Source organism: Biomphalaria glabrata, chromosome 2 (genome assembly GCF_947242115.1).
Source record: "Biomphalaria glabrata chromosome 2, xgBioGlab47.1, whole genome shotgun sequence".
Classification (NCBI taxonomy): Eukaryota; Metazoa; Mollusca; class Gastropoda; family Planorbidae; genus Biomphalaria; species Biomphalaria glabrata.
In genome coordinates, this window is record NC_074712.1 from 47,176,779 (window position 1) to 47,202,438 (window position 25,660).

The following is a 25,660-nucleotide window of genomic DNA, read 5'->3' on the forward strand; positions in this document are numbered from 1 at the left end:
AGAGCGTCGCATGAAGTTTTGCGGGACATGTTCTCCGACAAAATGAATTACGCATAATAAGAGTTGCGGAAACAGCTTGCCGGAAAATGCGCCGAACGGCGCGAGAGGGTCTAAGTCAGCGAGAATAGCACATTAGTTTTTGAAATAAAACTTTTTAATAGCAAGATAATATAATGCCTAAATACCTCAGAATATGCATTTTGTTGGCTTTCAATACCAGAAATAGTGCTCGGCGGCGGGGCTTCACCCCGCGCTGGGGGAGCCCTGCGAGCTCCCCCAGACCCCCTTACTAGCAAGGGCGAGGAGTCTACAAGTTTTCCACTAATTCCAGGAAGAACCTATTCTAGGGCACAATAAGCGTCTTCAGAAAGGGTTAGAATGCAATAAAGATTAATTATGGAAACACACACATATATTTTTTTTCCGCGGGGGGGGGGGGGGGGAATCACCCCCCCCCCCGAAAAGAAATCCTGGCTACGCCCATGAATATATATATCATGGGCGTAGCCAGGATTTTTTTCGGGGAGGGTTTTGGGGGGGATTCCCCCTCCCCCCCCCCCCGCGGAAAAAAATTACATATATATGTGTGTGTGTACATAATTAATCTTTATTACATTCTGACCATTTCGGAAGACGTTTATTGTCTATTGTAGACTCCCCGCCCTTGCCAGCAAGGGCTCTGGGGGAGCTCGCAGCGCTCCCCCTTCGCGGGGCGAAGCCCCGCCGCCGAGCACTATTTCTGGTATGGAAAGCCAACAAAATGCATATTCTGAGGTATCTACAGTGCATTTTCCTGCTATTAAAAAGTTTTATTTCAAAAACCTAATGTGCTATTCTTACTGACTTAGACCCTCTCGCGCCGTTCGGCGCATTTTCCGGCAAGCTGTTTCCGCAACTCTTATTTTACGTAATTCATTTTGTCGGAGAACATGTCCCGCAAAACCTCATGCGACGCTCTGTCACAACCTTACTAAGGATTCGACTCACAGTTCGGCATATGATTTCTTTGATTTAGACCCGATCTCTATAACTGACTCCTAAAATCTGTCTTTGTTGAGCCACATTTAATGTTTTTCAATTTCGTCAGAAGACTATTCACACTTTAGGCCTATTAATGGAGCCCAAGCCACTGGTAGAAATTTGTAACCTTTCTTGACTACGCTCTTGGAATTACATGCCTGTATTTCGCTTTAGATTTTATATCGAAAAGGAAAGTTTTTTCGTCAAATCATCTGTTGAGGGGTTTTAAAATAAAAAATCTTGGAGTTTTTTTGTTGTTTTTTTAATTCAAAACCCCATTTAGCTACGATCATAGAATTTGGTGACTGTAGTTTGCTTTAAAATAATATTGAAGAGAGAGGTTTTCAACTCTAAACGCTCCGTAGGGGAATTTTAAACTCAAAACCATCTGGAGGGGTTTTAAACTTTAAAGAAAAAAACATCAACTCAAAACCCCTTTGGCTACGCTCATAGATTTTATAGTGTGTAATTTGCTTTTTTTTTATATTGAAGAGGTACTTTTTAGCTTCAAATCTCAACTGGGGGGGGGGGGGGTTAAACTCAAAACCCCTTTGGCTACGCTCATAGAATTTTAAATGTGTAATTTGTTTTTTTTATATTGAAGAGGGGGTTTATCGTAAATTTTGGAGGGGGTTTTAAAATCAAAATCTTCCTTAATTGTGCTGTTGGAATTTGGGGATTGTTGTTTGCATTTTTTTTGTTTTGTTTTATAGAAGAGGGGGATTTAACTGCAAAAACCTCTGGTAGGGGGTTTAAAACTCAAAACCCCCTGTAGGGGGTTTTAAACTCAAAGCCCCTGGTAGGGGGTTTTAAACTCAAAACCCCCTGGTAGAGGGATTTGTATCTCAAAACCCCCTGATAGTTTTTTTTTAAATTTCAAAACCCCCTGGTAGGGGGGTTTAAACTCAAAACCCCCTGGTAGAGGGTTTTTAACTCAAACCCCCCTCGGCTGTGCTGTGGTAAGTGATGATTTAGTATTAAAATCTCACCTAAAATAAACAAAATGAAAGCAAAAATCAGTCACTTAATTCCGTCCCCCCCCCCTGCGGGGGGGGGGATTTCATTTCGGGGGGGGGTTTGAACCCCAAGAACCCCCCCCTGGCTACGCCCATGATATATATATATATATATATATATATATATATATATATATATATATATATATATATATATATCTGATAATAAATAAAACACATTTATTTGTTTTCGTAATTTGTTATGTCCTATATTCATTCTTAAATTAAATAAAGCTGTAGACCAGCTTGAATCAAATTTTACCAGATTTGTTTAACTCTCTAAAGGCTATGCACTTTTACATATTATTTTAAGCTTTACATGATGTTACTTCATTGTTCAATGCACTAGTTATGGTGTTTTTTTTTTTAAATTATAAATTAGTAATGGTCCAATCTCTTTTGTGGACCAGTGGGGGAGGGGGTATCTGGGAGAAGGTTTTCCAACCGCTTAGCAAACACAACCTTGCTAGAGTCGGGATTTGAACTCGAGCCCCCTTGTAAGGTGGTCAAGCATAACAAAGCGGTTTTAGCCTCTCAGCCACACATCTCTTGCTTGGAAGGAACGTGAAGTTGTCTGTGACTATGCAACAATATGAATTGGCAGTACAAAATCAAAGAAATATCCTGGAGTAGCGTGAAGCTGTGAGTCTAGGCGGCGCCTTCGACACGGAGGTCACAGTCTAGGAGTCTCAAGATTTGAATCAGGAAGAGTGGCCAGGGTGAAAGAGCGCCGAACAAACAAAAAGCTAAGAGAAGAAGCAAGCCTGTCTGCAACTGACTAAACCCACCCATGCCACGTATGCGGCCGGCTTTTTTAAAGCTAGGATTGGACTTTACAGTCATCTTCGAGTCCATGGGAAATGAGAAATGTGCTCATCTTCGATCACGAAGGAGGAGCTATATACATGTCCCAACAAAATAAAAAAACAAAATATAAAAGCTCTCGAAAACAAAACAAAAATCTTACAGAAAGTTAAAAAGAAAATAATTCTCGATTATTTTCCACAGTTCACCTTATATCTAAAATCTGGATCAAAATGTTATGGCACATTGTCACGCAGAGCGTCAAAGCCGTATTAGCCACTAGAAAAAAATTGCCAGGCGAAAAAAGATGAAGATAGATTTTCTATCGACACAAAAGAAAGAGCTACTGTTGGAAATACCTTACTTGGAACGTGTTGTTCAAGAAATAATAACCCCATAAGAACAACGTCATGATAAATATGAATTTTAGTCGCCTTTATTGAAGGAAATTAATCTCGATGTTTCTCCTAGCGACATAGACAAAAACGAATTTCGTCTGGAGGCTTCAGGTAATTGTTGCAGTTTCTCCAGAAGTCTCCGAACTTCCAAAACAAGAAAATATTGAGTTTTGGATTTAAAAAAAAATGTCAGTCTCTTAATTGCCATCTTGATTCGCATATTTTGTTTTACTGTTGTGGTAAGTGTGACTACATGCAAGCGAAGTTTTTCCAAACTTACTTTGATGAAGAAAAATACTTACAATCAACGATGATGAATTTACGAATCACTAATTTGGCCATTTCGTCTATTGAACAATACCTAGTGGGAAAAAAAACTGATTTCGTTAAAATTATCAATAGTTTGAGGGAGAGAAAACACGCGAGATTCACTTGTATTATCTTTTTTTTCTTCGTAAAAAACAATAATTTGCGAAATAGCAATGCTTAAATAATGAATAAACTTTATTTCGAAATTATAAACTTTTCACTGTTTTTAAATTTTATTTTTTGGAGGGCATCATGAGGAACTGCCACACAGGGCATCAAATACAACAGCTACGCGCACTGTATAGGGCCTATAGTATAGACCAATAGGGAATATAGTGGAATGTAGGCTACTTTGTATATAAATATAGATGTAGCCTACCAGGAAGTAATTTAATCCAACTATAAATGAGTCAACACATAGGCCTATATCCTTTCATTTCCGCACGAATTCTGTTGATTCATCTTCACCAGAGATAGTCTAGCTGTTGTAAAGACAAAGTTTATATTGTGTTGTGCAATGTACGTGATTTGAAGAGGCTACGCCGATCGACTGATCTCAAGCCGCATTGGCTGCCTAACGAGCTTGTAGGCCTATTACACAAATCTTCTTGTAAGGTTAAATTATGTGTGTATCTAAAGTTAATGTTGATATCGTATAGAATGCCATAGATGATAGAACTAGAATTTTATTTATGTGTCATTACGGTTTTCTATGTATATTCTATTTATATATATGTCTATGTCGCTTGATTGACCAAGTGGTAATTAAAGCGCTTGGCTTCCGAACCGAGGATTACGTGGTTCGATTCCTGGTAAGACATGGATTTTACATTTTGTGATCTTCAATGGGAGGGGGGGGGTCTCTGAGTCCCCGTATCTATAATGAGTACCTGTCAAAGGCGGTTGGTCACCCTCGTTAGCCGTGGACCACAGAAAAAGATGATCATCACCTACCCTATGGTTAATATGCATGACTAAATGCATGACGCGTAGGACGTAATCATATTCTTTTTTGAAATAACGTCTGTATTATATAAGATAAGATAAGATAAGATCACATGGTCTGAAAGGGGGACTACTTTTGTAACTACTAGCCTATATCTGTCGAAAGCTCTATAATATATAATATACTTTTAGTGATTAACCCTGACCTCTAGATTTATCTTTCCATCTAAAGAAAACTGGTAATTTTGTCTTATTAATATAATAATATGTCTATTATAAAACTTCTTGGTCGTTTTATGAATGTAAGGCAATGTAGGCTATTATTTTATCAGAACACGAACCCTTTAATTATTTTAAAGTTAAACGAGTAGATTACATTGTTATAAGCGTTTGATCAGATCAAGGTGGGGGGGGGGGGCAGTGCCTTGTTCGGGGTTCTCGATAGAGGATCATGATGCAGCTTTGCTGGACATGGTCGGCATTCTCTGATGATATTCTACTAGGGTAAATTTTAATAGTCCCAATTTTTAGCTTCCGGAACATGTGTTGTCTCATTCTGTTGTAACCTGACCTGTTCAGAGACGAAATATTAGGCTATATGTTTGTTGTGTCTGACTGTTTGTTACTCCTGTAATGGGGAAACGTTTATTTTAGTCTGTTTTCCTCATTTCTTCACGGTAGAGATGAATTTTCAATTCTTTATTCATTCTCCCATCTTTGGCCAATATAATGAGACAGATTACATCTAGGCCCTAGTTAGATTTCCATGAGAAGCATGATTCCAAACAGTGGCGTCACTAGGGTCGGTGTCGACCGGTGCGGTAAGCTCAGGGTGTCACCCCCTTCCCAAGGAAAAAATAATCTCCCCCTAAAAAAAAAACAACTAGTGTTTGTTTATGTTGAATAATAAAACAGTAAGCTAATTAATTGATTGGTTACACCCGAAAATGGTTTTCGATTGTATTTTAAAATGTTTTTTTTTTTGTTTTTTTTTTACATTTTATCAAAAGTGATTACATAAATTTAAAATGTACAATTATTTGAGAAACAATGAGTTGAACATTTTTATTAGAGATTATTTAATAGTTCCTTAAGGAAAAGCTTTTAAATTATACTCGTGTTTCTCAACTGCTTCCGAAAAAGTCAAATCAAGGCAACTCAAGCACTGAACAAGTTTACGTCCTGCGTAACATCGTCGAGCAAAGCCTGAAATACCAACAAAGGATGTGATCAGTTTTATGTAATTAAAAAAAGAATGTTGATAGCTCTGGAAAATAATAAGAGAATAAGGCATCTCGCAACAATTTGTCCAGATTCAGCGACATGTCTAAAACAAATCAAACTGTTGTGTCACAACAGACGATGGAATTCTTCAACGGCCAGACGGATATGAGATTAGGGTTTATCTTATCCCCATTTCTCTTTATTGTAGCCATCGACGATGTCATAGAAATACATTAAACAGGCTGCCTTCGGGTTTTCATGGCGTATATAAAACCGAACTGGATTTTGCAGACGACATAGCATTACTATGAAATACAATTAAATGTATACATGATATGACGGATAAAGACGCCCTCAAAGTTATGCATATTGGGTGCATGTTACTCAGTACCCCCATCAAAAATGGTCATACAGATCTTGAACAAATAGAAATGTTAACCTATTTATGCACTTTTATCACAAGCAATGAAGTTGCATATCATGGTGTTGCATGTCAGATTGGAAAGTACGGCCTATCTGAACATAAAAATCAATTAGCCTGGAGATTAAAATCCACTTACTCAATACAACCAATGTCCCAACGACCACCTTAGCTTCGGACGTGGAAGGTTGAAAAGATGGTGACCAGGGATGGCTGAGAAGGATCCTACGAATAACTTACTGAGATAATGTTACCAACAGAGAAATCTTTTCCCGCACAGGCACACGCCGTTTAAGGAAAGTGGCGACTGAGCGTCGATTGACATTTGTGAGTCATATCATTAGACAAGACGAAACACGTTTATCAAAGTAAGCCTGAACACGAAAGCCGAAAAGAGGAACGCAAAAACATGGCCGTCCACGTTTTATCATGGCATCACAACTTTTTAGAAGGAATGTGGCTGGTAAAGTCTCCTAAGACTGATTTCTGTGGAGAGAGCTTGCAGCCCTATGCGTCGAATGGCGCGCGAAGGGCTTATTTCTCTGTGTTTCTCAAGATGTTATAATAACAAAAAAATGTTTCGTTCGCCACTCAACTGATCAGAACAAGATGTATGGGGAGAACCTTAGCTCAATCTTTTGTTTTGTTTACATTTCTGAGCTTCAGAAACTTTTTCTCGTGGCGTCTACAACGTATACTTGTTCTCCTACTAGGAAGATTACAAGTCAAACAGAATTCAATTACGAAAGTCTGGGACATGTTGATACTAAACTGAGAGACATTCAAGGTAGTAAGTTTTTTTTTTAAAGGTTGAATTTTGGAAAAGTGCATTTTTCCGACTTGGGTGTCACCCAGTGCGGCATGCACCCCCTAGTGACGCCACTGATTCCAAACAAACTCCGTGAGAGACACGATGAAGGTGGATAACGACCAGGATTTAATGCTTCATGGTCTCACCTTTTTCTTTGTCTGAGGTATCACGTCTGTATATTCATTGTCTTGTCTTCGTGGGATGTGTGGATGAGAAGCTTAAACCGCTTGGCTACCTTTCAAGGGAGCTCGAGTTCGAAAACCGACTAAAGCATGCAGAGTTCTCCCAGATATTCCCTCCCTCCACTTGTCCACAAAAGAGATTGAACACTGAGCGTGTTATAAGCATGAAAGTTACGCCATATAAAGCTATTAAAAACAACTTTTATTTTAAGTTAGTCAAGTTTGAGGACATCATGCAAATGCTTTAATAATCTTCATTGTAAAGTAGACTCTAGTTGGATTATACCTATGGTACATAACAGGTCTTTTAAAACTATAAGCCCTATTTATAAGGCCGGTTCAAAATGTTGTAGAACCCTACACTCTATTTCCCGTTATACCAAAAACAAATTTAGCCTACATAAAATTAGCCCTGAATCTAGATCTAGATTAGGCTTATAGATAAGATACAGGCAAAGATATCTACAAAATACATGACTTTTTTCCGAAATGTTTCGTATACAGCATTGTTACCGAAAAATGATAGGTAGGCCTAAATATGGTTTTCCAGATCGATAGAGAAATCATTTGCCAATATTTGCTGCACGAGAGACATACGTGAAAGTTTTGTTAGCATTTTCTTCTTAATAATTTAACACAATAAACAGCTTGGGTAGGCCGATTTCAGCAGAGCGTTAAGTAGCATATAATAAGCCTATATAGAATGTTGTGACCTAAATATAGCTAGCTCTACATTTGTTAAGTCAAATGAATCACTTCCGATTTAGAAAGCACGAAACCGATAGGCCATAATCCATATATTGTAAACTTAATATAAACTACTAGTCGACCGGCGGCGTAGCATATGCCGCTATTTTGCAGGGCCGGCCAGTGTGCTCCGCATTTTCATAGGACCAGCGCTAATCCTAGGTGTATAAATTATTAAATTAAACCATTTTATAACTTAAAACAGAATTCCCGCAGCCTCCTGATTTATCTCATCTTATCTTATATAATACAGACGTTACTTCAAAAAAGAAGATGATTACGTCCTACGCGTCATGCATTTAGTCATGCATATTAACCAATGACTTAAATTCTGCCAAGTCACTGGTTTTCCTGGCTAGCTCAGGCAACCCATTCCATGCTCTAATAGCACTAGGGAAGAAGGAGTATTTGTACAAATTTGTCCTAGCATATGGGACGAGGAATGTGCCTTTATCTTTGTGTCTTTCAGAGTATTTTATTTAAATTTTGTTTTTGTATTTGAAGATTATGGTTCAGTGTTTTATGTATAGCTGCTACTTTATTTTTGAGTCTTCTGTCCTGAAGGCTTTCTAAATTTAGTGATTTTACTAAAGGTGTTACTCTGGTTAATTGTGAATATTCGTTTGTTATGAATCTCACTGCTCTATTTTGTGGACCTAAGACAGTTCCTTGAGGTACACCTGAGTTACTGTTATCGGTGTTGATTTAGAGCCATTTTTTACTCCTTTACTCATACTCCTTGAAATCTAATGAAATTGCAAAATGTACCGAAAAAGTCATGGAAATCTCCGGAAATTATTAAAATCTTTTGAAAACTCAAATAAAAAAAAATTCCTAAAATATATAGACAAAAAATTGTCATTTTGGGGTGTCATTCAAAATGGAAAACGCTAATCCTACGCGCGGTGAAAAAAAAAACAACGGCATTATGCAATACCCGTAATTGTGGAATCTGGTGAATGAAGCTTCTTACGCCTCAAACTAATGAAGAATTACTTGAGGTCAACAATTCTCGAAGATAGATTGAAACATTTGGTAACTCTTGCTATTGAGCGTGATCTATGTAGGAAACATAATTTTTATGATATACTGTATGGCTTCGCAACACGAAATGCTCGTAAAGTAATTCTGTAGGTAGTAAAGAATGAATAAAATGCTAAGACGAAATTATTTTCTAATACAAATTCTTAATTTTCACATCCATGCCCAAACTTGTCCCCGACAAATCCGTTTCCGGTCCAGCTATTTAGTGACGGGTGAATACAGAGTAGATTACTTGTTCTCCCCCCCCCCCCTCTTTTTTTCGCCGCTAAAACTAAGAGGGGTAGAAATAAAAAAGAGTGATCTTTCCATGATATATAGAATATAGACATATATATGGTATTAGTTTATATGGTATTAGTTTATATGGTATTAGTTTATATGGTATTAGTTTACATCTACGAAAACAAGACGCCCAAAAATGCATTATATGATTATAATTATAATGTCATACACTACTTATGCTTATGCATATAGCCTATAACTGTACTATAACAAAAGCTCAAGACAGGAGCGGAAATTTCCAGAAACTAAAGATAGATAATGTATGCTCGTGTTTTTCTCTGTTTACATTTTTTCGGATGTTCCTTCAGATGGCAGGATTCGAACCCGGAACAATTGAGTCGACGGTCGAGAGCGCAATATTATAGCTCGACTAGGTAGCTATCCAGCTATTATGTCGTTTCGACATAGAAATTAACATCAAGATTGGATCTAGATGTATAGGTATTTAGGCCTAGGACTACTATTTTATATAGATGATTAGATCAGATCTAGATCTCCCTGCGGTACGTCTTGTCACAGTCTTGTGTGATTAAAGTCTATAAAATTAAAGAGATCAATCTTTTGATACACAGCTGAACTTTTAAAATTATTGTTGTTACATATTTATATAGATCGAAATGAAATTTCTTTTAGATGATCTAAATCTATATTCTTATTTTTTTTTGTTATATTATTCTTATTATTTCAATAGGCCCTTTTATATCAGTGCATAATAATAGATTGTTTTTATTTGATCTAGTGGGCTAAATTTAATTTGAAGCATATGAGTGATCGATCTGCTCACACACACACACCAAAAATGTTTTACTTAAAATCAACACTTGGAGCCTTTATTGAACTTATCCTTTTGTTTTGGGGCTGTGCCACTGTGAAGACAGCAGCCACATTCAATGACAGGCCAATAATAGGTAGAGTACACGTATATAATATAATATAACCATCAACTATAATAATCAACTAGATTTGTTTCATTTTGTTTGTAGTCACTAGCCACAGTATGGTAATGTAATTATTTGTTTTTTTCCAGCAGGTTTTCAATGAAGCAGCAACAACCGGCCCCCACCCTTTCTTCTTTCATTAGAGTAATAACAGATTAATTTTGTTGTTGTGTTTTTCACTAAATATGATTCTTATTTTATATTATATAATACAGACATTACTTCAAAAAAGAAGTTGATTACGTACTATGCGTCATGCATCAAGTCATGCATGTTAATCAATGACTTAAATTCTGCCAAGGCACTGGTTTTCCTGGCTGGCTCAGGCAACCCATTCCATGCTCTAATAGCACTAGGGAAGATGGAGCATTTGTACAAATTGAATATTCTAGGTTTGAAAATATGATAATATTTATAGCTTTAAAATTTTAACATTCTATTTATTTTGGTAGTGCAGTTGTAAGATCAAATATATAGGCTACTATTTGAGATTTGACATTTTTAAAAGGTAATATACCTAATCATCTTATTTTGAAATAATGTCTGTATCTTATAAGATTCACATGGAAGCAGCATTATGCTAGTTCTAATGTCACGTTTTAAAAAAGGTTGTATCCCTTACCATTAATCTGCTCTCAGACACTATATGGTGTTGTTGCATTCCATTTGTAATATTCCAGCTTTATTTTGCATTCTAATTAAGTTATTTTACTTTTTATCATTATCATTGTTCATAGCATCACATTTATTTTTTTAATTGGAGGTCTTTTTTTTTTTTCACTTTTTTACCATAAGAAATTTGTAAAAAGATAGCATCAATGGGAAAACATTGTCATATTCTGAAACAAAAGAGTTCAATTTAACTTATTATCAGTAATATTAAGCATCTTTTAATTTTAAGAGATTTCATTGAATTGTTGTTCTTACATTAAAGTGTCTCTAGTATATTGTTGCTAATATCAAGAATTTGGGAAGAAAAAGTAATGCCAACAGAATTGGAAACAGCTCTTATAACCCCAACACACAAAAAAGGATCCAGGCTAAAGTGCTGTAATTACAGAGGACTCTCTCTACTAAATGTGACTTATAAGATCCTGTCTAGGCTTATAACTAAGAGGCTTGGAAAAAATTCAGAAGAAATCTTAGGTGACTACCAATGTGGTTTCAGACCCAATAAATCCACAACCGATCACATCTTCACACTAAGATGTATACTAAAAAAATGTCATGAATACAACATACCAATCCACCAATTCTTTATAGACTATAAAATGACTTATGTCAGTATCAGAAGGAAATATCTGTATGATACTCTATAGGATTTTGGAATACCTAACAAGCTGACAAGACTTATACATATGACATTAAACAACTCAAAAAGTAAAGTCATAATACAAGGAGAACACTCACTGGAATTTAGGATTAAACAAGGATTAAGACTCACTTTCTTGCATGCTTTTCAATTTGACACTGGAGAGAGTTATCAGAAATATAGACATTAACACAAGGGGAACTATTACTAACTACTTCAGGAGAGAAAACATGGGTCCACAACATACAGGGATGATATACAGCCAACCTCTACAATACCTTGCTTATGCCGATGACATTGCCTTATTGGGTAAAGAAACCTCTGACATTGCTAGAGCCTTCACACAACTAGAAGAAGCATCTCGACCAGCAGGACTTGAGGTCAATGACAGGAAAACCAAGTACATCACAATGACAAGAGACAATCAAACAGAGGGATAATATATCAAAATCAAAGACCACGAATTTGAAACCGTCCAAAATTGTATATATCTAGAAAGTGCAATTGATTTTAAAAAATGACCTACTAACAGAAATAAAGGATAGAATAGCAGGAGGCAACAGAGCATTTTATAGCACCTATCATTTATTTAAGAACAAAACAATCTCAAGGAAACCATGGAAATAATATACAAAACCATAATAAGACCAGCAGCAATGTATGCAAGTGAGACCTGGGCACTGACTAAGACATCTGAAAATTTACTTAATACTTGGGAATGAAAAATTCTTAGAAAAATCTGTGGTGCCATACAGGATGAAACAGGGTGGAGGACACACACTAACCATGAGATATATCAATTGTATGAAGACCCAACAATAGTGACAGAAATAAAAAAGAACAGACTATGTTGGGCAGGTCACCTTGAAAGAATGTCACATAACAGGGGAGCGAAAATCATATACAGGCAAAAACCAAAAGGCAGGCAACCCAAAGGCATACTCTGAATGCGATGGATTGATGATGTGGAAGCAGATCTGCAACAGCTTGGCATTAGGGCATGGAGACGAAAGGCCCAGGAGAGATCTGAATGGAAGGATGTGTTGAAGCAGGCCAGAGCCCTTCATGGGCTGTAGCACCACTGGGATGGATGGATGGAATATATTGCTGCAGTAACTTTTGTGACTGCACAGACTGCAGAGTTGTGCAGGCAACAGATTTGATAAGTGAAGAAATTATATTTTGAGCTTGGCTGATGATAACCTTTAACCATTAATTTTGTGCCCACTTGTCTACTGCATCTATTTGAATATAACCTACTCTTCTCATCAAGTGTATACATCTTTATCTTTATTATAAGAATCACTATCCATAATAAAAGTTATAATTCTTTCACTTCTAGGAATCTTAGCACAAGATACTAATTCACCCTATGGTAAGACCTACATCTCAGCAACCTATGTGAAATTTATGGAGCAGGCAGGTGCTAGAGTGGTGCCAATAAGAGGTGGCCAGCCTTTAGAATACTATGGACAAATGGTTAACTATACTAATGGGTAACTAATGCTTACAAAATAGTTTTGCTTAATTTAAACTTGACATCATTTCATTAATATTAAATATTGTTAAGAGTGAAGTAAACAAAAAGTGTCATTTCTAGGTTTAATTTTATAACTAATAACTAGATCTAGATTCTTTTTCTGCTGTTAATTCTGCTTACAATATGTCCTGGCTGAAGTATAGTAACTCATATAAACAAATGAATAGTACATGTAGGTCAACAGGTTGAAGCACTCTATCATACCAGTTAGCCCTAAGGTGGGTTTATTCACAATAAAAAGTGAAAGGCGAAGCATACATCCAGCCTTTGGGTATTTCATGCTATCAAATTATATTTATACGAATACATACTAATGTGGTTCTCAATTATATTAAAGATTGATCTTACTAACATTTGACTTTTGTGGTCTCCCTTTGTATTGTATATTAATTTTTTGTTTTATATCAACAGCATATTAATTCCTGGTGGAAGTGTGAACTTAAATACTAGTCTTCTGGGGAGGTCAGCAAGAATTATTTATGACTTAGTTATACAGGTAACAATGTACCAATGCTTCTCAATGATAAATGTTGGATGATTATTATTTGGTTTACCCATTTATATTTAAGAAATTAATTCATTAAAAGATCTCAATGCTAGTAGAAATATTCCATAGCCTTGTTGTATTTTAAATAGTATGCTTTTTGTGAGGACAAATCATTCCTCTTAGTTTCATATGCATAAAATTATTGCAATAAAATTGGGATTTTATTTTGAAGTAAAAAAAGTAGGACCTAGTTTCTCCTCAGTATCTTAAGTTTGTCTAGCATATATCTAAATGTATGGATTTTTAGAAGAGCACTACTTTCACAATCATACACCTATATAATCTTTTATTTAAGAACCAACTCATTTATATACTTTGCTTTTTATGACTCATATTGTCTTAAACAAGATTCTAAAGGCAAATTCTTTTTATGCTTTTGAAAGACAAAATAATGTGTCAACTTTTAAAAGGGCACATTTCTGATCATTAGCTCCTATACCATGATCTACAGAATGGTGATTTTAAATAGTGCATTTGATTTTCAAAATATTAATGTGACATACAGACACACAACACATTTAGCAACTCTCCTATCAGGTACATTTGATTTTCTAATATAGACAAATTAGTTTGGCTCTCTCAGTGTTAAATTTAGTAAAATATATCTCATGCTTGGTGTATATCTGTGAGGTTATTGTGACCTTTAAAATATCTTTTTTAAAATTTTTTTTTAGAGTCTTGTATATCCTTTTCCTTGATGAATGGTGAAATTCTATGTAATTAATAGTCATTTGTTAAGTCCCACCATTCTTATTTATATCAAGATAATGACAAATATTTTCCCAGGCTAATGATAGGGGAGACTACTACCCGCTGTGGGGTACCTGCATGGGCTTTCAGGTCCTATGCTTTTTAACTCAAGGAGAAAATCTCTTAAAAGGAACTGATTCGAACAATGCCTCTTGGCCCTTAAATTTTACATCAGGTAAAGTATGAGTACTTTTGTTTTAAAAGCAGTTGGCTTGTGGATTATGAAATAATTGTCTCCCGAAAACCTAAAAAAAATACATATCACTACTGTTTGTCATAACAGATTGTTACAATAACCTGATGTGAGTCAGTTTATATGAGTAGACCTAAATACACAGGTCTACATTTTTCTTGCGGGCATGGTGGCTGAGTGGTTTAGCTTATGGCTTCTGAACCTGGGGTCCTGGGTTTGAACCTCGGTGAAGACTGTGATTTAGAATTCCGGGATTTTTTGGGTGCCACTGAGTCCACCCAACTCTAATGGGTACCTTAGTTTAGTTGGGGAAAGTAAAGCCGGTTGGTTATTGTGCTGGCCACATAACACCCTGCTCGTTAACCGTCGGCCAAATAAACAGATGACCTTAACATCATTTGCCCTATAGATCACAAGATCTGAATGGGGTGCTTTTTTTTTTTTTACAGTTTCCTTATATAAATGTGCCCTAATACTATATCTTTATATCAGTAGTTCCAAGTACATACTGTATTGTGAAAAAATATTTGCCAAAAACCATAATCTTGATTGAAGTAGATCCAAATATCTCCATGAAGTTGATCATGATTTATATAGCATCCAGCTATAATAGATCTCTTTCATTATATTACAGGGTTTCGGAAGAGTAGAATGTTTGGCTATGCTCCTGAAGAAATCATTCAAATTTTAGCCCAGCAACCAGTTACACAGAATGAGCACAGCTACAGCATTCTATTGCCAGTAAGCTTCATTTCTATTTTTAGAAATAAAATTGTATATGAATTCATTAAAATAATAATATGGCTTAGTTCATCTCATTAATAATCATTAAAAATATTTTTTCCTAGGATTTTGAAAATTCAAAATTGTCCAAGTTTTTTTCTAAACTTTCCACAAACCTAGATAGAAAAGGAAAAGAATTTATCTCCACAGTAGAAGGTAAACTATTAATAGAGTGAAGATATACAATGAAAATGTAAAGCTTTAGATTATCCTAGTTATATCTTATGTTGTATTTTTTCTTTACTTAGCTAAAAACTATCCTATCTATGGAGTTCAGTGGCATCCAGAAAAGAACAATTTTAACTGGAACCCTAACTATGTTATAAATCATAATAGAGATGCAGTGAAAGTCAGTCAGTATATGTCTGACTTTTTTGTGAATGAAAGTAAGTAGTTTTAACCAATCTTTAATTAACCCAATAACTACTTTTTTGATAGAATGTGGTATATATGGCTCCTTTTGTCTCGAAAGGCAATGGATGCGCCCAAATGAGTCACTGGTTTTGGCTTAATCTTGAGACGGGGCAGAATCTGGTGTGGCTAATCAAGCCAATTCTAGAACGGCAGACTTTGCCACAATTCATACATGTGTATACCTCTGATTTAGGGCTAGCGGACAGGGCAGCTTTCTTTTTTTCCCTCTTGATTAAGGCCGCTTCAATTTTTTTGTTCTCAGCAAGGGTTGTCCCAGCACGCACAGTCTGTCTCCATGCACTCCGGTCTTTGGCTATGTTTTCCCACATACTTTCGCTGATGCCTGAGGCTCTCATGTCTCGCTTGCAGACATCTCTATATGTTAGTCTTGGGCGCCCTTGGGTCTGACTCCTTCCACAAGCTCAGCATATAAGATATCTTTTGGGATTCTACATCTGGCATGCGGGTGACATGTCCGAGCCAGCGTAATCTTCTTTGTGTCAGGAGAGCATACATGCTGTTCATATTGGCCAATCTCAAAACTTCCTGATTGGAGACATGGTACCTCCAAGAGATGCCCATTATGCGTCTCAGGCAGCGCAAGTGGAAACTATTCAATCTGTGCTCTTGGTACATGTATGCTGACCAGCTACAACACAGGCGTTGTAGACTAGGATTTTGGTCGATGTGGTCAATTTACCATTTTCCCAGACGCGCTTGGAGAGTTTTGCCAATGTTGTGGTAGCTTTTCCTATCCTTTTTGTCAGCTCGATATCTAAGTCTAGGTTACCGGTACGTGACGTTTTGGCGCCGCCGTTTTGGCGCCGCCCTTTTGGCCCCGACGTTTTGGCGCCGGGACGTTTTGGCGCGAGCCGTTTTGGCGACGGGACGTTTTGGCGCGAGATATCATTTGACGAAAATTTAATAAGCACGTAGCTATTTTTAATGAACCCTTGAATTCCATCGACTTAGGCAAATAACCATGGTGTCCATGTATACTTAACCTAAAGTATTTTGAGAAACATGGTACATGTATTATATTTTTACTTTTATTAGCAAGTGTTTGGTATGTATAGCTGGAGATACCATACAGTCATTAAATAAACCAATGTTAATGTAAACAAATAATTGCATCAATTTTTAGTCTATCATCGTTTCATTTTGTTTTTAATTTTAAAGTAGTATCTTAAAAAACTTTTTTGAAAAAAAGGGTGCCTCTTAATAAACACACATACACTAGCCAAAATGTTTATTAAAGAAAATGATGTGAAAAACAAACACACATTTACATTTAGTACTTGAAAAATATGTCTTAACACAAACACTCATGCAAAACATAGATATGAATAATTCTTTTAAAAGAAATAATACAATAAACTTACATAATGTATTTCGCGCCAAAACGTCCCGTCGCCAAAACGGCTTGCGCCAAAACGACCTTCGCGCCAAAACGGCGGCGGCGCCAAAATGTCCTGCTTCGCAAGGTTACTGACAATTGTTGAACCCAAGTAGGTAAATTCCTGCAAGACTGAAAGGGTGTGGTTCCCAATATGTATTATAGGTATTTCTGCGACGTCTTGTGCCAGAATTTTGGTCTTGGAGAGACTTATAGTAAGGCTAAACTCTTGACAAGCAGCCGCTAAGGCGTTCACTAGCTTCTGTAGACCTCCTTGTGAGTGAGATACAAGTGCCGCGTCATCGGCAAACAGCAGCTCCCTTATCAAGATACGACGCCTTTTGGTTTTGGCTTTAAGACGTGCCAGGTTAAAGAGCCTTTCATCGGATCTGCTATGGATATATATTCCGTCTTCCAGGGATTTAAAAGCACTGGTTAGTACGACTGAGAAGAAGAATGTGGTAACCTTTTATTTATTGAAGAATGTGGTGTTGACAGTAACCTATTATTTATTGAAGAATGTGGTGTTGACAGTAACCTATTATTTATTGAAGAATGTGGTGTTGACAGTAACCTATTATTTATTGAAGAATGTGGTGTTGACAGTAACCTATTATTTATTTAAGAATGTGGTGTTGACAGTAACCTATTATTTATTGAAGAATGTGGTGTTGACAGTAACCTATTATTTATTGAAGACTGTGGTGTTGACAGTAACCTATTATTTATTGAAGAATGTGGTGTTGACAGTAACCTATTATTAATTGCAATATGATAGGAAGTTATAAGCAGCTTTTTTAAAACCTTGGCATAAGAATAGCACATCTTGTCTCATTCCAAAGATGACTAGATCTCCTAAAAAATTATATTATTATTTTTAAAATTACTACAATGAAAAAGCACTTAAAAAAAAACAAAAACAATAAGAACAATTTGTCTATATTATACGAGGTATATACTTTTTAAAAATAAATTTAGAACAAAAACAAGTTAAAATAAAATAGTCAATTTCCCATACACTGTAGTATTGACACATTTATATTTTCACTACAAAAGAAAAGCTGAGTTTCTCTTCTTTGTTCTGAAGGAGACATAAAGAGTCTCTTATACAAGAGCAAAAAACAAACTGCTTATAACTTCATATGACATCATATTCCATTAGTAGTTTAATGTAGACACCAAATTCTAATACCTATTGGACTAATCGTGGATTTTTCATGATCAAATAAAATGGAAAAAAAAAATCGTCCACTTTTAATTGTCCATTATTTTGTTAAAGGCACGTCTCTGTATCATGTGCTCACTTTAGTGATACATTCATTTTTGTTAAAGGCACGTCTCTGTATCATGTGCTCACTTTAGTGAGACATTCATTGTTGTGGAGATGATCATGTCTATTATTACAAAAAATTAGCAGTAGCCTACTTAAAAAATATAGGCCAGGCAAAACTCAATAAGTAGCTGCTTAGAACATTATGGTTCATTCTGTTAACTTCAATTTATCATGGATACGGCTAATTGTAATCTGTTACGTTTTACTTCTTTTTGAACATAATAATTGCTACAAATTGTTTTGCTCCAAAATAAGTGATTGTTGATCAAGAAGTAGAGCAGACACATTTGTGTGAACTCTGACTTTTCTTCCTGAACTAATGCAATTTGGTAGGTCATTTATGTAAAGCGTATCAGGCTAAAGACTGTTCTGAGTGGCAGGACCAGCCTTAGGCAGCTGCCTTAGTGGGGGCATCGCACTGCACTCTTACTATGTTTTTTGAAGAATAAATAGCAAAACTTGTTGTCAACGTTATTGTTGGAGTACACTAGAATTTTATAAAATTGCATAATTTTAGTTTTTTAACTGTTTATCTTTTAATTTTCTATTCCTTTTGGGGTCACCAAACTCACTTTCCCTAGGGCTTTATATTATCTAAGGACAGCCTTGTTTGAGGTACACTTGAGTTTACTTTATTGGTGTTAGTTTGAAGCCATTCATTATTACAGTTTGTTCTTTCCATGTCAAGAAATACTGAAAAAATTGGTGCAGTTATGCTGAAATATCATAAGTTTTTAAGCCAGCTATGGCGGTGAACTTTATTAAATGCCTTAAAATTAGAAAAATCTAATAAATGTCATCATTTGGTTATTAATTAACTAAGCCTTTTGAAAAATCATCAATTAGATCTATTAGTTGAGTTTCACATGACCTACATTTCTTAAAGCTATGTTGGTATATATTCATATATGTACAAATAAAACAAAATGTGCAATGCATATAAACAGATACAAACAATTTGAAGATCTGAATATTCTATTTTTTTCTATTTCAGGTAGAAAAAATCTACACAAGTTTCCTACTGTTCATGATGAAGCTGTGAACATGATTCAAAACTTTAAAAGGGTTTATTACCCAGATAATACTTTTTTTGACTTCTATTTTCCTGATCTTTGAAAGAGGGGGAGATAACTCTAGACATTTTTTTGTAAAATGTAGATTAACTTTGTGTCAATAGTTGTCAATAGTTATCAATAGAAATTTGTCTGAATAGAGAGAAGAAAAAACTTGTATCAATTTATATGTTCTTTTATAAAATAAAAATTTTTCAGTTAGTTTTATATTATAATCTTTATGTAGTTTTCAAGAAGGCCGTGGGATAGACATTTGAGACCAAAAGAAAATCCGCTCCCAAGGACAGACGCCAATGGCGTAAAGAAGATCTTAATCGAACACCGGCGGACAATGGTTATGCTTGCCCTGGATGTGGCAAAATATGTAGGTCACAGCTGAGGCTGCATAGCCACGGAAGATACTGCATTCCTAATTAATCTTCGGACTTGAAGACAAGCCTTATTATTATTATGTATTTTTCATATTGTCCTACAAATATTGTGATATTAATGTTGCCTTACAATATGCTGATATTAATTAACTGAGATTAATGTTTCAATGCTAACTTTCAAATCTATCATATTGTACTCATAAAATAGACAGTTATGTTTTCCGTAGTGTTTTACACATTAGTGAAATTTCATTGAAATCGCTCATTTAATGTTATGCAATAAAAAAAAAACCCAACTAAATATTGGTGTGTGCTACATATAAATTCTGTTTTTTTTTTTTACACGTTTTGGAAGTTCCTTCTGAACATCACTTTTACATCCTAGCCAACATTTCCAGTTGGACAGCAGGGATGACTGAGCAGGATTGAGCCCAGGACCATGACGGTCCAGAGGACCATGCAGCCATCGAAATTCTATTTGGAACTGCTGCCTACAAATAATGAATTTCTTTGGTACAAAATTTTCACTTTCAAAGTGATTAGAAAAGTAAACCTAGTGATTTCAATTAAAGCTTTCAATCAAACTAAATTAAGCCAATTCTAGAACGGCAGACTTTGCCACAATTCATACATGTGTATACCTCTGATTTAGGGCTAGCGGACAGGGCAGCTTTCTTTTTTTCCCTCTTGATTAAGGCCGCTTCAATTTTTTTGTTCTCAGCAAGGGTTGTCCCAGCACGCACAGTCTGTCTCCATGCACTCCGGTCTTTGGCTATGTTTTCCCACATACTTTCGCTGATGCCTGAGGCTCTCATGTCTCGCTTGCAGACATCTCTATATGTTAGTCTTGGGCGCCCTTGGGTCTGACTCCTTCCACAAGCTCAGCATATAAGATATCTTTTGGGATTCTACATCTGGCATGCGGGTGACATGTCCGAGCCAGCGTAATCTTCTTTGTGTCAGGAGAGCATACATGCTGTTCATATTGGCCAATCTCAAAACTTCCTGATTGGAGACATGGTACCTCCAAGAGATGCCCATTATGCGTCTCAGGCAGCGCAAGTGGAAACTATTCAATCTGTGCTCTTGGTACATGTATGCTGACCAGCTACAACACAGGCGTTGTAGACTAGGATTTTGGTCGATGTGGTCAATTTACCATTTTCCCAGACGCGCTTGGAGAGTTTTGCCAATGTTGTGGTAGCTTTTCCTATCCTTTTTGTCAGCTCGATATCTAAGTCTAGGTTACCGGTACGTGACGTTTTGGCGCCGCCGTTTTGGCGCCGCCCTTTTGGCCCCGACGTTTTGGCGCCGGGACGTTTTGGCGCGAGCCGTTTTGGCGACGGGACGTTTTGGCGCGAGATATCATTTGACGAAAATTTAATAAGCACGTAGCTATTTTTAATGAACCCTTGAATTCCATCGACTTAGGCAAATAACCATGGTGTCCATGTATACTTAACCTAAAGTATTTTGAGAAACATGGTACATGTATTATATTTTTACTTTTATTAGCAAGTGTTTGGTATGTATAGCTGGAGATACCATACAGTCATTAAATAAACCAATGTTAATGTAAACAAATAATTGCATCAATTTTTAGTCTATCATCGTTTCATTTTGTTTTTAATTTTAAAGTAGTATCTTAAAAAACTTTTTTGAAAAAAAGGGTGCCTCTTAATAAACACACATACACTAGCCAAAATGTTTATTAAAGAAAATGATGTGAAAAACAAACACACATTTACATTTAGTACTTGAAAAATATGTCTTAACACAAACACTCATGCAAAACATAGATATGAATAATTCTTTTAAAAGAAATAATACAATAAACTTACATAATGTATTTCGCGCCAAAACGTCCCGTCGCCAAAACGGCTTGCGCCAAAACGACCTTCGCGCCAAAACGGCGGCGGCGCCAAAATGTCCTGCTTCGCAAGGTTACTGACAATTGTTGAACCCAAGTAGGTAAATTCCTGCAAGACTGAAAGGGTGTGGTTCCCAATATGTATTATAGGTATTTCTGCGACGTCTTGTGCCAGAATTTTGGTCTTGGAGAGACTTATAGTAAGGCTAAACTCTTGACAAGCAGCCGCTAAGGCGTTCACTAGCTTCTGTAGACCTCCTTGTGAGTGAGATACAAGTGCCGCGTCATCGGCAAACAGCAGCTCCCTTATCAAGATACGACGCCTTTTGGTTTTGGCTTTAAGACGTGCCAGGTTAAAGAGCCTTTCATCGGATCTGCTATGGATATATATTCCGTCTTCCAGGGATTTAAAAGCACTGGTTAGTACGACTGAGAAGAAGAATGTGGTAACCTTTTATTTATTGAAGAATGTGGTGTTGACAGTAACCTATTATTTATTGAAGAATGTGGTGTTGACAGTAACCTATTATTTATTGAAGAATGTGGTGTTGACAGTAACCTATTATTTATTGAAGAATGTGGTGTTGACAGTAACCTATTATTTATTTAAGAATGTGGTGTTGACAGTAACCTATTATTTATTGAAGAATGTGGTGTTGACAGTAACCTATTATTTATTGAAGACTGTGGTGTTGACAGTAACCTATTATTTATTGAAGAATGTGGTGTTGACAGTAACCTATTATTAATTGCAATATGATAGGAAGTTATAAGCAGCTTTTTTAAAACCTTGGCATAAGAATAGCACATCTTGTCTCATTCCAAAGATGACTAGATCTCCTAAAAAATTATATTATTATTTTTAAAATTACTACAATGAAAAAGCACTTAAAAAAAAACAAAAACAATAAGAACAATTTGTCTATATTATACGAGGTATATACTTTTTAAAAATAAATTTAGAACAAAAACAAGTTAAAATAAAATAGTCAATTTCCCATACACTGTAGTATTGACACATTTATATTTTCACTACAAAAGAAAAGCTGAGTTTCTCTTCTTTGTTCTGAAGGAGACATAAAGAGTCTCTTATACAAGAGCAAAAAACAAACTGCTTATAACTTCATATGACATCATATTCCATTAGTAGTTTAATGTAGACACCAAATTCTAATACCTATTGGACTAATCGTGGATTTTTCATGATCAAATAAAATGGAAAAAAAAAATCGTCCACTTTTAATTGTCCATTATTTTGTTAAAGGCACGTCTCTGTATCATGTGCTCACTTTAGTGATACATTCATTTTTGTTAAAGGCACGTCTCTGTATCATGTGCTCACTTTAGTGAGACATTCATTGTTGTGGAGATGATCATGTCTATTATTACAAAAAATTAGCAGTAGCCTACTTAAAAAATATAGGCCAGGCAAAACTCAATAAGTAGCTGCTTAGAACATTATGGTTCATTCTGTTAACTTCAATTTATCATGGATACGGCTAATTGTAATCTGTTACGTTTTACTTCTTTTTGAACATAATAATTGCTACAAATTGTTTTGCTCCAAAATAAGTGATTGTTGATCAAGAAGTAGAGCAGACACATTTGTGTGAACTCTGACTTTTCTTCCTGAACTAATGCAATTTGGTAGGTCATTTATGTAAAGCGTATCAGGCTAAAGACTGTTCTGAGTGGCAGGACCAGCCTTAGGCAGCTGCCTTAGTGGGGGCATCGCACTGCACTCTTACTATGTTTTTTGAAGAATAAATAGCAAAACTTGTTGTCAACGTTATTGTTGGAGTACACTAGAATTTTATAAAATTGCATAATTTTAGTTTTTTAACTGTTTATCTTTTAATTTTCTATTCCTTTTGGGGTCACCAAACTCACTTTCCCTAGGGCTTTATATTATCTAAGGACAGCCTTGTTTGAGGTACACTTGAGTTTACTTTATTGGTGTTAGTTTGAAGCCATTCATTATTACAGTTTGTTCTTTCCATGTCAAGAAATACTGAAAAAATTGGTGCAGTTATGCTGAAATATCATAAGTTTTTAAGCCAGCTATGGCGGTGAACTTTATTAAATGCCTTAAAATTAGAAAAATCTAATAAATGTCATCATTTGGTTATTAATTAACTAAGCCTTTTGAAAAATCATCAATTAGATCTATTAGTTGAGTTTCACATGACCTACATTTCTTAAAGCTATGTTGGTATATATTCATATATGTACAAATAAAACAAAATGTGCAATGCATATAAACAGATACAAACAATTTGAAGATCTGAATATTCTATTTTTTTCTATTTCAGGTAGAAAAAATCTACACAAGTTTCCTACTGTTCATGATGAAGCTGTGAACATGATTCAAAACTTTAAAAGGGTTTATTACCCAGATAATACTTTTTTTGACTTCTATTTTCCTGATCTTTGAAAGAGGGGGAGATAACTCTAGACATTTTTTTGTAAAATGTAGATTAACTTTGTGTCAATAGTTGTCAATAGTTATCAATAGAAATTTGTCTGAATAGAGAGAAGAAAAAACTTGTATCAATTTATATGTTCTTTTATAAAATAAAAATTTTTCAGTTAGTTTTATATTATAATCTTTATGTAGTTTTCAAGAAGGCCGTGGGATAGACATTTGAGACCAAAAGAAAATCCGCTCCCAAGGACAGACGCCAATGGCGTAAAGAAGATCTTAATCGAACACCGGCGGACAATGGTTATGCTTGCCCTGGATGTGGCAAAATATGTAGGTCACAGCTGAGGCTGCATAGCCACGGAAGATACTGCATTCCTAATTAATCTTCGGACTTGAAGACAAGCCTTATTATTATTATGTATTTTTCATATTGTCCTACAAATATTGTGATATTAATGTTGCCTTACAATATGCTGATATTAATTAACTGAGATTAATGTTTCAATGCTAACTTTCAAATCTATCATATTGTACTCATAAAATAGACAGTTATGTTTTCCGTAGTGTTTTACACATTAGTGAAATTTCATTGAAATCGCTCATTTAATGTTATGCAATAAAAAAAAAACCCAACTAAATATTGGTGTGTGCTACATATAAATTCTGTTTTTTTTTTTTACACGTTTTGGAAGTTCCTTCTGAACATCACTTTTACATCCTAGCCAACATTTCCAGTTGGACAGCAGGGATGACTGAGCAGGATTGAGCCCAGGACCATGACGGTCCAGAGGACCATGCAGCCATCGAAATTCTATTTGGAACTGCTGCCTACAAATAATGAATTTCTTTGGTACAAAATTTTCACTTTCAAAGTGATTAGAAAAGTAAACCTAGTGATTTCAATTAAAGCTTTCAATCAAACTAAAACTGTGAACATTGTGATAACTTATGTGATATACTTTGTATGCCAAATAGTTTCCTTAGAAACTTTTGCGATAGCAAAAATGTATTCCATATGCTTAGTCTATTAGTATTAATCTACTAAAATTTTTGTTGCCGCCAAACTATTAGTTGAATAAAATCTTTGAACAAAATAATGTTTGTGTTTTAATTTGTGTTTTAATGACAAGTTCTGGTTTGATTTTAATATTTGAATGTTATGTCTCTAAAATTACACTCACGTTCCAGATATTTTTACAATGTTTAACATTTGGATGTTAAAGTTTTGCATATTAATTTTGTGATTAATATTTTTAAGCATTGCATGTGATTATTATGTCAAAAATGTTCAAATTGAAAATAAAATAACATTTGGTCATGCAATTAACTACCCTAAGTTTTTTTTTCATCTTTTCTCTATTGACTAACCAATAGTATTTTCTATATATTACTAAAAAGCCTAAATAATTTTTGAATAAAAAAAACAACAACAAATGAGGAAGTCTGATCTAAGTTTTAGGATTCACAGTCACATTAGAATTTCTTTAAATTTTAACAAGGTAATTATTTCTC

At 35.4% G+C, this 25,660-nt stretch overlaps 1 protein-coding gene across 10 annotated transcripts; it reads left to right on the forward strand.

Moving 5' to 3' along the window:
• The first annotated feature begins 3,968 nt into the window (after positions 1-3,968).
• On the forward strand, positions 3,969-25,471 carry LOC106066004 (gamma-glutamyl hydrolase A-like). 10 transcript variants are annotated; one of them, XM_056020942.1, is made up of 10 exons: positions 3,969-4,157; positions 6,851-6,927; positions 9,943-10,111; positions 12,796-12,949; positions 13,405-13,489; positions 14,327-14,465; positions 15,118-15,224; positions 15,332-15,422; positions 15,515-15,652; positions 19,404-25,471. In XM_056020942.1, exons 3-10 carry the CDS (start codon positions 9,967-9,969, stop codon positions 19,523-19,525), a joined length of 981 nt encoding a protein of 326 aa, XP_055876917.1. In that variant the 5' UTR covers positions 3,969-4,157; positions 6,851-6,927; positions 9,943-9,966; the 3' UTR covers positions 19,526-25,471. The 10 variants fall into 10 exon arrangements, with proteins under 10 accessions (XP_055876917.1, XP_055876915.1, XP_055876913.1 ...); XM_056020940.1 differs by having other exon boundaries at positions 6,851-6,924; XM_056020945.1 differs by having other exon boundaries at positions 3,972-4,132; positions 6,851-6,924.
• Positions 25,472-25,660: the final 189 nt, after the last annotated feature.

What these genes read in the sequence shown, in the direction of transcription:
- LOC106066004 (XM_056020935.1), top strand. Translation starts at nt 9,677, where the DNA reads ATGATTAGATCAGATCTAGATCTCCCTGCG. An exon ending in ATGGTTAACTATACTAATGG is followed by an intron (nt 12,950 to 13,404) that starts GTAACTAATGCT and finishes TTATATCAACAG; the next exon opens with CATATTAATTCCTGGTGGAA. An exon ending in GCCCTTAAATTTTACATCAG is followed by an intron (nt 14,466 to 15,117) that starts GTAAAGTATGAG and finishes ATTATATTACAG; the next exon opens with GGTTTCGGAAGAGTAGAATG.